The sequence below is a fragment of the Marmota marmota genome, unplaced genomic scaffold (assembly GCF_001458135.2).
Source record: "Marmota marmota marmota unplaced genomic scaffold, marMar, whole genome shotgun sequence".
Lineage (NCBI taxonomy): Eukaryota > Metazoa > Chordata > Mammalia > Rodentia > Sciuridae > Marmota > Marmota marmota.
Genome location: NW_026000077.1, coordinates 4,089,185 through 4,101,264, shown reverse-complemented (window position 1 = coordinate 4,101,264; position 12,080 = coordinate 4,089,185). Strand labels below are relative to the sequence as shown.

General features: G+C 43.2%; 1 protein-coding gene across 1 annotated transcript in view; it reads left to right on the top strand.

Moving 5' to 3' along the window:
* The window catches only part of Casq2 (calsequestrin 2), a 66,618-nt gene that overhangs the window by 17,222 nt on the left and 37,316 nt on the right, over positions 1-12,080 (top strand). The window contains exons 2-4 of the mRNA XM_015502225.2: positions 4,556-4,640; positions 7,591-7,691; positions 9,689-9,800. Of these exons, the coding sequence (XP_015357711.1) occupies positions 4,556-4,640; positions 7,591-7,691; positions 9,689-9,800 (298 nt within the window). The remainder of the gene's footprint in view (positions 1-4,555; positions 4,641-7,590; positions 7,692-9,688; positions 9,801-12,080) is intronic.

Sequence of the window (12,080 nt, the reverse complement as noted above, 5' to 3'; positions counted from 1 at the left end):
TAGAAGGAAATGTAGCATCCATTGAGAACTTACTGCATTGTCAAGATTAGTGTCAAGCACTTCACATGCATTATCTCAGTTTGTCTTCAAAACAGTCCTATGAAATAGATATTGCCATTGTCTAAAATTGACAGTGGAGTCACAGCAAAGGCTTCTGACCAAGTAAAGAATTCAGGTCTCTGATGCCAAGTTCTGTGTTATTAACCACTGGGACCCATGGGGCATTCATTTAAAGATGACATTTACTTGGATCTCATCATTACAGAGGTGCAATAAATACTTACAGAATACAGTATACAGTAAGGATATACTGTAAACATCCCCTTCTTCACTATTGCGATGCATGTTATTTATGTAGAACTTTATAAAAAGTTCTTTTTGTACTTAAAAAATTATGGATGGTTAAAGCAAATCTTCATGTTTTTGGAAGGACTGAACACAGTACCAATGCCCAGGTGTTTCACATTACCAACCAGTAGGCAAGCCCATTCTCTAGGTTGGACCCATCAGGTAAAACTGAGAAGTAACCAACAGGCCAAAAAACAAAACCAGCAGACGAATAGTTGCAAATTAACCAAAGAAAACTGCAATCATGACTGGAGAGTATTCCAGGTTTCTGGGCATTTAGGAAAACATTGACTCTACCTTTGCTTCTCCTCATACTCGAAGAGTAACTCTTAGTCTCGGTTTCTGGTGAAAATTGCTTCTTGCCCCTTTAGCTGACAAGCCCTTGGAACTTGTGAAGCACTCAGCTGAACTCATGCATTTATCCACAAGTGTGCTGAGTGTCTCCAAAGAGCTGTGCAAGATACAAAAGAAGCACACAGCAGAGTCTCTCTCCTAGGGAGGAACGAACGAGTCTCAATATGGAAGAGACTTACACCCAACTCTAACGATTACAAACTGGGTACCCAAGTGCTGTCCCTGTGATGGGGTATTGAAATTCCAGAAAAGAGAATGAGGTGAAAGATGAGCTTAGAGTTGAGCTTTGCAGCCAAGGGTGGCCAGGGCTGGCAGTCACCTGAGTGTGGTGAGACTGGATTGCAGGAGAGAAGAGAAGAAGTAAGCTAGAGACTTATGGCTGGAGTAGGGTGGAGACAAGGTCAAGCCCAGTGTGAGAGACAAACAGTCCAACAGGGGACCCTGGTCCTGAGGGATCCAGAAGGCCCCAGGCTTCCACTATAGCCACTCTCTATACCCAGTCTCAAGGCACTTTACAGTTGCTGCCAGCCCTGGCCACACTGAATTCAGGCCCAAAAAGGGTGCTTGCAAGGGCTGATGGCAGTGATGAGCTCAAATGAACAGGCTTTGGGCCCAGTCAGGGTGGGAGGTGAGAGTGACCAGAGGCACTGGAGGTTATGTGCATCAGGGTGCTGAGGAAGAGGTGGGCAGGTCTCGGCTGATGTGGCCTGCTGGCCATCTCTAATTGCCTGTTCTGTCTATCTATGCAGCACAGGGGACAGTGTTCAGCTGGGCTTAGTTTGCCAGGAAATCAGGAAAACAGAACTGGGTTAATCTGAGATAGCACCTCTTAACTCATATAGCCTCAGAAGTCACGTGAAGTATCAACATGGTAACTAGAAGACCATGTTCTGCATGCTTAAGAGAGACACATTTGTATTTACCTAAAAATAAACAAAATGTGGATAGCATGGACCTAGGGGAAGTCTGAGTTCAATTCCTTGTTGAATTCTTAGAGTTAATTTATTTTCCTTCTTGGATGTTATTCTTCCTATTATTACCACTCTTCTGCACCAAAAGTAGAGAGGCCAAAAGAGCCAACATGGACTCATACTGTGACATAAAAGAGCACTATGTCATATCACTTTTGGATGAACCAACAATTGTTTATAGCTGTTTTCCAAGTGTGATTTGAAGATCTGATGCATCAGAATCATGGGGTGTGGTAGTGTGGTTGATACAAATGTGAATTCCTGAACTCAGCCCAGCTCTGTTCTTTACTCTCTGGTGCTAAGGCCCAGGAACCCCTATTAACCAGTTCCCCAGCTGATTCTTATGCACACTGAAGTTTAAGAACCACTGTCAGAGGCTCATGCTCTGGAAATAGGCAACCTACCATATCAGAAGGCCTTTAAATCTCATCATTATTGACTTTGAATGATAGACAAAGGAATATTTAAGTTGAGGTTTCTTACAGCGCTAAATAGGACAGAGTGACTTACATTGAAAATCAGCCATTAAAATAACTTTGATAGATTCAATGCAGCAGCCTAACGAGCCCAGGGACTTTACAAACACTGCACCTGTTTAGGCACTGCAAGAACACTGACACGAGCCCTTTCACACTAAGCTTCTGTGGTCCCAGCCAAAATCCAAGACAGAAGAGAAAACTACACGAGGGGCAGGGGATGTAGTTTGTTCTCTGCCCCTCCATCCTTCCCTCCACCTTCAGGAGGGCACTCTTCAGAGTGCTTCTCTGCACTCTGTCATACAACCTTAACCTTAGAGAAAAAGGAATGGTTAGGAGCCAGAGATAAGGAAAAGGAGTGGGGATCAGGTGAGAAGGTGAGGGGAGGAAGCACAGAGAGGTAAGGAAAGACCTAAGGAAACTCAGGAGAGGAAACTCAAGGGAGGAGGTGCCAGGCTCAGTGAAAGAAGACATGGGAATGAAACAGGAAATTAAAGAGCAGTCAGAGAGTAGAGGGACATAGAGAGTGAGTTGTCACCCCAGGGTTAATACGCGGAGAAGAACACCCAAAGCCCAACTTATAAGTGGAAAAATTGATAGATCAAAATGCAGCAGAATTGAAGACTTTCTGTGAAAGATCCTGGTTAAGAAGATAAAAACACAAGTGGGAGAAGATATTTATAAACCACATATCAGGGGGAAAAAAAAGAGCAAATATTTAAGAACCCTAAAAGCAAGCAAAAAAACAACCCAATTCAAAAATGGGCAAAACACATGAATAGGTATTTCAGAGAGGACAGCATACATAAGGTGAATAAGCATATTGGAAAGAATGTTCAAAATCATAAGCTATTAGAAAAATGCAAATTAAAACCACAACAAAATATCACTACACACATATCAGAATGACTAATATAAAAAAAAGTAGTGACACCACCAACTGCTACCAAGGACGTGGAGCTGAATCACTCACCCATTGCTCATGAGAATAGCACTCCAGAAAGCGCTCTGAGAGTTCCAGTAAAAACTAGACGGGGAACCACCATGTAACTCAGGCTATCTACTAGACATTTATCCCAGAGAACTTAAAACTAGTATTCAACTCAAAAACCTTTATACAAATATTTATATCAACTCTCTTCGATATAATAATAGTCAATAACTGGAAAAAAATGCAGACTAGCTTCCATGGGCGAATGGTTAAACACAACGTTCACATACACCATGGATTTCTCCTCAACAACAACTTGTTGGTACATGCAGCAATACGAACCTCTAGATAACTACGCTGAGTGAAAGAAGACAATCCCTTTAGGTATTATACGATTTTATTTATATAACATTCTTGAAAATGACAAAATTATAGAAGAGGAGAACAGATTAATTAGTGGTTCCCAGGGGCTAAACAGGAGATGGGGCAGGGGCCAGTGGATATGACTATAAAGGACAACAGAGAGGTCCTTACGGTGATGGAAATGTTCTATATCTTCACTGTAACCATGTTCATATCCAGGTTGTGTGACTGTACCTCAGTTTCATAAGATCTTACTATAGGAGAAAACTGGATAAAATGAATGAAAGATCTCTCTGCATTATTTCTTACAACTGCATATTAATCAATGATTTTTTTAAAGCTTACCTTTAAAAAAGTGATATCAAGTCGGGGGGAGGTGAAGCTCAGTAGTACAGCACTTGCCTGTCATGCGCATGATCCTGGGTTCAATCCTCAACACCACCAAAAAAAAAAAAAAATAGTATTGGTATCTCATGATCTCTCTGGTAACTTCTCCTCAATTCTATTTCAAACCCCATTTTAATTCGATGCCAAGAATTAGATCTTGGTCAGTTGAGTCTCCTACAATACTTATTTCTATGTTTCAGGAAGCTTAACTCGATGCCAGTCTTGCACTTGGTGTCCTCTTCTGTGCTGGTGTCCACCCAGAGCAGTTTCCAGCCACCTGTCCATCTAGTTCACTGCTGTACCTCCTCATCTTTGGGGCTGATTATCCCCCTGCCTGGGTTCATTTGGCAGCTCGGGAAGGGCTCAGAGCCCCTTGACAGATATCCATGGGTGATCAGTTACTCTTTGTTTCCTTTCTAATACTCCTTTCTTTCAATTCAAAGTGTATCTACCCTGATGACACAAAAGGGTATCTGACAGTGGTTATAGTCTTCCAAATCTTATATCATAGGTCTGTTCCTCTCATTTTCTGCCTTTGATTCTCATCATTTTGCGGACTCATCCTCCTCGGGGACAAGTATCGAGTCCCTTCACTGCTCTGGAATAGGTCAGAATAGCAGAAGTCTGGAGGAGAACCCTCCTGTCAACACGCTGAAGTATTATCCTGGGGTATTTTCTACCATCTCTCTTCCCTTAGCCCACTTATCCTCTTATTTGTCCCCTAGCTTGTGGCCCAGGTCCTGGAACATAAGGATATAGGCTTTGTGATGGTGGATGCCAAGAAAGAAGCCAAGCTTGCCAAGAAACTGGGTAAGTGTGATTTTTGAGATATACGAGGAAGAGACAATGGTGTATTCTATTAAAAAAAAAAAGTATAGTTGCATTTATCCTTGCATGCTAACTTGGACTATTTTTAAATACCTGTAAAATGATCTTGCATACCTCATGTAAATCTACGCCTAAACTAAATCTCATCATATTAATCATTGAATGCATCTTTGTTATCAGTTTAACAGAAGGTTTCTGGTTTAGAAGCTGACTCTAAAGACTCCAGCCTTTATTTCTAGCTCCTAAAACAGCTGAAGGCTTCTCCTCCCTCTCTTGGAGAAAGCTACGCTCTCTTATTCCATCACTACTATTTTCTTGCCTCTTGGCTAAAGCAGCCAGCAAAAGATACTATTGATGGCTGTGATTCCAGGGCCTCAGGAGTTTCTAAACTTAAGGATCAGCCCCAGCTGGACATTATCACCAAGGATGAGGAGGAGGATTTAGGGGAGGTACGGTTAAGTGACTACAAGGTGGGAGCTATAATCTCTCGTGTCAATATGTCATGCTTAAGTGCAAGTGCCCTTTAAGATTCTCACTCTACAATCCCAAGGAGAGAGGATATAGGTAACTCCTCTAGTTTCCAAACAGCCACTTGTATGTACTGCCCATTTGGCATTTTCTGCATGACCAGTGAAGAATGGCTATTAAAAAAAAATAGCAGGAGGTTATAAAACAGGACCTTTGAAGAAAGGTTAATTGGATTTGGAGTAGTAAGCACAGAAAGAAAAAAAAATAGCTTAGTGGTGGTTCAGGTACATGAAAGTTCGTTATTCTGGAGAATTACAAAAAAAAAACAAATCATTTTCTATTTTATTTTCTAGAGAAGACTTAAATTATGGAAAACTATTTACGTCAGACACAAGGAAGAACTCATGCCTAGAAAATGATAATGACTTATGAAGAATGCCTAGGATATCTCTTTCCCTGGAAAAAAATATTAAGGAATAGTTTTTTTTTCTCCTTGAGTATGGGAGCAAAATACATTGAACTGTTTTCCTAGAATCAAAATCAATTTTATGAATTCTGCCTCTTCCCCTGATAGCCGACTGAGTCCTAGTTGTCTCCTAGCCATTGTTTTAACGAGTATGTTGCATTTGGGAGAATTTTTGGTAGATTTAGCTAGAAGAACCTGCTTGTATCTAGCAATCTATAAATTCAGTTAGGACAAGATGGGCAAGAGTTAGTAAGTAAGTAAAAAAAAAAAGAAAAACAGCAAAAGTTGGGATAGGGCTTGGTATGTCTAAGTAAACTGTTTTCTAGGCTCAGTGAGGAAGAGCTGGGGGGTAGTGAGAGGTAGAACACTTGCCTAGCATGCATATGGCCCTGGTTTTAATCCCCAGCACTGTGATAACTATATAAATAATAAATACAAAATTTAAAAACAAGCTCACCTTGGGGGAATTGCAGGAGGTTTCTTCTGACTGTCTGATCCTTGGGGTCCACAGGATGTGATCACACTTTGTTAATGAGCCCTTTTATCCTTGACCACTCTTCCATTGGCCGTAGTCTGGTCTTTGGTAACTGGTTCTGCTCAGGACAAAAAGTTTATTTAGACCTATCAAGCCCCTTCATGTCTTTTGCTGATCTATTCTTATGCACTCTTGCCCAGCTTGTTCTAACTACATTTGCAGATTGCTAGAACACTAGCATTTTCTTCTAGCTAAATTTACTGGACATTCTTTCAAACACAACATCAGCAGGACGCTGGCTGATGTTCCCTGTAGCCCCTTCCAAGATCAGCTATTGCCAGCCTCAAGGACACCTAGCACATTGCTCCTTTTTATTTATGAACAACGCTCTCTGATATGCCAAGGGTTCCTCAGCAATCCAGCCTTCCTGCCCCTGGAGGTTAGGCAGAAGAGTTCATTTGGAGAAAGCATTCTCCAACTAATAGAGAATTTGGAAAAAAATTAATGTAAGGAATTAGGGATGTTCTGCAATTGGAGTAAATACCAGCCTCACCTACTTACCATCACTGAGGGGCTGGAAATGCAGTTTTTCAACAAGCATTTGTTGAAGTACATGACAGTACACCAAGGGCACTGGAGGGTAGCAAAGAAGATATAGAGCCGTCTTTGCTTTAATCTATCAGTGGAGTAAGGAAGATGTGCCTTTCAGTTAGAATAGAAATGCAGGCTGTCCACATGCATTTATGGGGAACCGATCAATGTGTACAGCTCTGTGCAAATCGCTACGACACCAAGAAGACAATGACCCTATCCTCAGAGAACCTGTTAAAGTGAGTCCCTGCAAATGGAACTGAGGGAAGATCAATAATGGCATGAGCCCTGTGAGATCGCAGTGATGTTCTCAGGAAAAAAATATGAGTCCTAAGCTAAGACCTGAAGGAGCTAATGAAGACAGGGTGGAGGGTGGCCCAGTGGAGGTCACCCCAGGCTTGGGGAGCAAGGAGAACCTAAATGTACAGAACCCTGCTCTGGGACTCTTCCTTTCCACAGCCTGTCATTTCAGCATGTGGGCAGGAAGCAAAGGGAACGGTATGAGTGGCCAGAGAGCAGGTGTCAAAGGAGAGGGTGTAGCCAAGGGAGGGTGGAAGACATAGGGTTGTCACAGGGGCAGAGGGACTTGAACACCAGGGTAAGGAGTGAGGTGGGTAGTGGGTGTTAAATTTTTCCAATAAGGAGAATGATGTAGGACCAGCAGTGGTTTTTTGTTTTGTTTTGTTTTTAAAACATAGTGGTAGGATAGAGAATAGATTTTTCTTGTAAGTTAAAATACAGATGCAATTGTTAGTTCTTGGCTATTTCAAATTATGCCCACTTTGAGAGCCCTTTAGATGGGTTGTTTTGAGAAGACCCGTCCTTGGGTTAAGGCTATTTCCACTAATCCCAATCCTGCTGCCACTCAGGGCCAATGTGGTGACTTCCTACATCAGAACGACCTTATTCTTGGGCCTCTTTGTATCTTCCAGGTTTCAATGAAGAAGGAAGCCTGTACATTCTCAAGGGGGATCGCACAATTGAGTTTGATGGCGAGTTTGCAGCTGATGTCTTGGTGGAGTTTCTTTTGGATGTGAGCATTTATGCACAGTGGTCTTGCATGGAGGGAGGTAAAGCCACAAGGAAGAACAGAGGAGATGGTGAGAAGACAGGTTTCTCAGGCTTCAAGAAAAAACGAAAGAACAATTCTATCCCCGTGCTAACTATTTTTCCTGGGATTTGGCCCCTAAATCACCCTAGAAATTGCATATCAGTGATCAAAGAGTCACAGATTGGGACCATGCAGTAGTAACACAAGGGTTTTCTTACCAGTAGACATTGACGTCCACTGAAATTCCCTCAGCTGGGCTCCAGTGCTGCTGAGGAGGAGCTGGGGATTATGGGAGAGAGTGGGAAACCTGTCACTGGAAGAGAGAGGAGGGACCAAAAGGCTGAGTTGTCCCAAGTTTCCTCAGAACAGCATCAAGGAGAGGCAGGGAGCACTAAAGAGCCCCCCAAAATCACACTCACTCCCAGCAGAAGAGGTACTACAACCTCAGATCTATAAGCTCAGAGAAACCAGAGCAAACGCTATAAAAATATTTTACTCATAGATAAACTCACATTTTCAATACCAGCTGTGGAGCTAAATGCTTTGGAACACAAATTCTGCAAGATAAAGGACCTACCATTGAATCTCTGTCCATACTGATCATTCCTTGTCTACCAGATGGCACCCCGTGGTTTATTGCTTCCTATCTACAGTCTACAACTCAATTCTGACCTGTTCTTTCTCTGCCATCTTGTTGGCTCACACTTATAATCCCTGAAAAAGTTGAGAGAAGTAGCATAATAATAACTCTGGACCACCATGGTGCCCCTTGCCCCTGCAGCTTTATCAATGAGGATGGGGCTTTGCAAATGAGTCTCTACCTTCTTCAAACAATAAGCCATGTGATTGACCAACATAGGTGGAAAGTCAGAGTTAGGGCAGACTTTATCCAATCAGGGTTCTAGCTCTGTAAATCACAGATAATTCTGCTTTCAGAATCTGGCCTTGGTCCTCAGCTGACTATTCTCAAGTTAATTATAAGGTGGCCGGAAGATGGCTGATGTTTCCTCATTGATATCCATGAGAGAAAAACCCCAACTCTGGCTTCTCATTGTTCCCTTAAGAATCCCAAACTTTCCCAGAGCCTCGTTGGGCCAGAAATAGGCCACATGTCCATTCATGAATCAATAAGAGGCAAGTGAAGTGATGGAATAAACCCAAGTGTCCATCAATTCATGAATAGATAAAGAAAATGTAGTGCATCTACACAATAAAGTACTATCTAGCTTTAGAAAAAGAGAATTTGTTATTAGCAACAATATGGATGGAACTGGAGACCATTATGCTGAGTGAAAGAAGCCAGACCCCCAGAGACAAATATTGCATGTTCTTGCTTATATGTGGAACTGAAAGCAACTGAACGAAAAAGAAGCAGAGAGTAGCATAATGGTGCCAGAGACTCCAGTGGGGGCAGGGGAATGGGAAGATGATCAAATGGGGCCAAGCCTTGATCAGACAGAAGGAGTAAGTTTTTTTCCCTGTGAGATGCGTTGCATAGCATGGCAAGCACAGTAAATAGTAACAGATTGTACATTTAAAAAATCACTAAATTTCAAATGTTCTCGTCACTTTTTGTGATGAGACAAATATATGAGGTGGTGCTTATTTTAATTAGCTTGATTTAATTATTTGGCATCATATCCATAATTCATAACATCACTTCATACCCCACACATATATACAATCACAATTTGTCAATTTACTGTTAAAAAAAAAATATATATATATATATATAAAATGGCAATAGGAAAAGAGTGGCCCCCAGAACAATCATCTCATCCCTCTATTATAAGGTCAGTTTCTTCAAAAGTACTGTGGCTGAGCTGCTTGGGGGGTGGGGGATGGATGCTTCAGGTCCCAACCGCAAAGCCTGCTACAGCTTCCCCAGGAAGCACTCTGTTTCCCCGCTGGGGAGGACAGAGTTCTCTGATTTGAACATATTTGTGTGTGTGTGTGTGTGTGTGTGTGTGGCATTTCAGGTGATCGAAGACCCAGTGGAGATCATCAATACCAAGCTGGAAGTCCAGGCCTTCGAACGCCTCGAGGACCAGATCAAACTCCTTGGCTTTTTCAAGAGTGAAGACTCGGAATGTAAGTTCCGTCCACCCCTGCCTGCAAGTCTAAAGGCCAGATTCCCAGCAAGGATGTTAGATTATCTTAATGGAGGATGTGTCTTCAGCATCTCTTTTCTGGGCAGGATAGTGGTTAGAATCCCTCCTCTTCCCTGTGCAGGGGAACACGTGCTGGAAGAACATTAAGGTGGGGCCATGATCTCTGGCCTTTCCGCAAGGAGAAAGCCCCTTTCCTCCACTTTCCTACCCATCCACCTTCCAGTTGGATTCTCCTCTAAATTGGAACACACAGTATGTCATCTCCCTGATACTGGTAGTTCTTGTGGTCACCAGTTGGAGAGCTTCTCAGTCAACTGAGAAAGAATTAGAGGAAAATTTGGATGGGGATGGGCTTAGTAGCTGCTACCGACTGTGGAAATTGCTGGTCAAACCCACAGCTGATGACCAGGCTGCCAGCCCCAGTGCCACCACACCCTTGGGCATCTTCCTTATGAAGGCTTTGTGGCCAGGTTTGGGGTGGGCACAGGAACTGAGCAGAGCATTATCACAGCCCATTCAAGGTTGAGATGGTGGTGGGTGGGAGTCAGGCAGAGCAGGAAGAAGGGACCAGAAAGGTAGAAAGGGCAACTACTGAGTGCATTTAAAAAAAAATTGCTTTGGCAGTCTGGACCCAATGAACTGAGCCTTTTCCTTGTGTCTCAGCCTTGGAGAGAGGAAAAATGAAAGAGGGTGGGGATAAGGATGAGAGAATCTGGTAGCATAGTACAAGTAGGAGGTACAAATATGGTCTGCTTCTGACTATTTCTGGAAACCTCCAAATATTTTGAAATTATTTGCAAAGCTGTGTCTTTACTCAGTCTGCCCACTGGCACCCTCAGTCACCTCATCAACAACAACCCACCTGTTTTCTCTCTTCCATGCCCCAACTTAACCCTCTTCTCACTCGCTTCATTAAAACCTCCATTCCCAGTGCTCAAAAGGGGTGCCTTCAGGAACAGTGCCAGCCCCAGAGAATTTCACCCCAGTTCTTTGGGCACTGACTACTCCAGGAAGCTTCTCCCATCCCCTTCTACTTTCTCCTCTTTGTATAATTTACTTCTGTTTCCCATTTGCTGTTCAGTCCTTCCCTCTTCATTGTTTCCACCCTATGTTTCTCTCTCCTTCTCCACTGAGCTCAGGTGGCTGGTAAGGTCAAAGGTGAAGCTAAGCATGAGGAGCACCTTTCCTACCTTTCTTCCTCTGAGCTAATAATCATAATAGCTCCATTTAATTAACACCTATCACAGTCCAGGGCCTGAGCTAGGAGCTTCACATGGAGAATTTCATCATCACAATAAGCCGGTGAGGTGGTTATCACTGTATCTGCATTTTAATAATGAGGAAGGGGTGGAGCAAAAGAGTCAATGAACTCAACCAGGATCATGCAGCTAGTAGATGGGGGAACCACGATTCTAATTCCAGAACTTTAGAGTTACTAGAACTACTGGGTTATACTTTTGAGACTTCAGGTCATGGCACACCAAAAATATGATCATGCTTAAAAGCACAGAATGAGGGTAAACTGGAAGGGATTGGGGCTTAGTAAAAAAAAAAAAAAAGAGTTTACTTTCTTTATTTTATATAATAATGGTAGAAGGTAAAATAGGAAACACATCACCATATCACGCTGTAAAAATTTTTCAGATAAAGTATTTTTTTAGAATTTGAATAAGAATCTTGAGCTTGGGAGAAGGAAGATGGCGGCGAGGGGAGTGCATTTGCCCCCGTGTGCTGCTTCACTGTGTGGGAGTATGACAAGTCAGGACGGCTAAAGGATATCTTGTTAGGAATTTCCAGCAATAGTGGGGTGCTCCGGAACCTGGAGGAAGGATTTCCATCGCACGAGGATCGGCTACGGGGACTCAAATGCGAGAGGTTTGTCGCACGGAGGGTAACACGGCTTATTCAGCAAATCGCCCCGCGGCTAGAGTCTGCAGCGTGCGCTGGGATAGAGACGCAGGGTTACAGCGCTGCAGTTTCTGCCAGCTGCGCAAGCACCGTACTCAGGGCTGAATTCTGGGTTCGAGACGGGGGAAGGAAGCGGTCCATCTCGGTTCTCCACACTGGTCAGACCACAGAGGAGGCCAGCAGCCACCATGTTGGTAAACTGACGTCACCTTCCCTGTTTTCGACTGACCGCAGCTCATTCAGCCATAGATCAGGTAATTTCAGGCTGCAATTCGCCTGCGGCTTGCAGACAGATTGCTAGGGTTCAGCGCCTGGGTGCTTCTTAGAACCTGAGCTTATCGGAGCGAACACC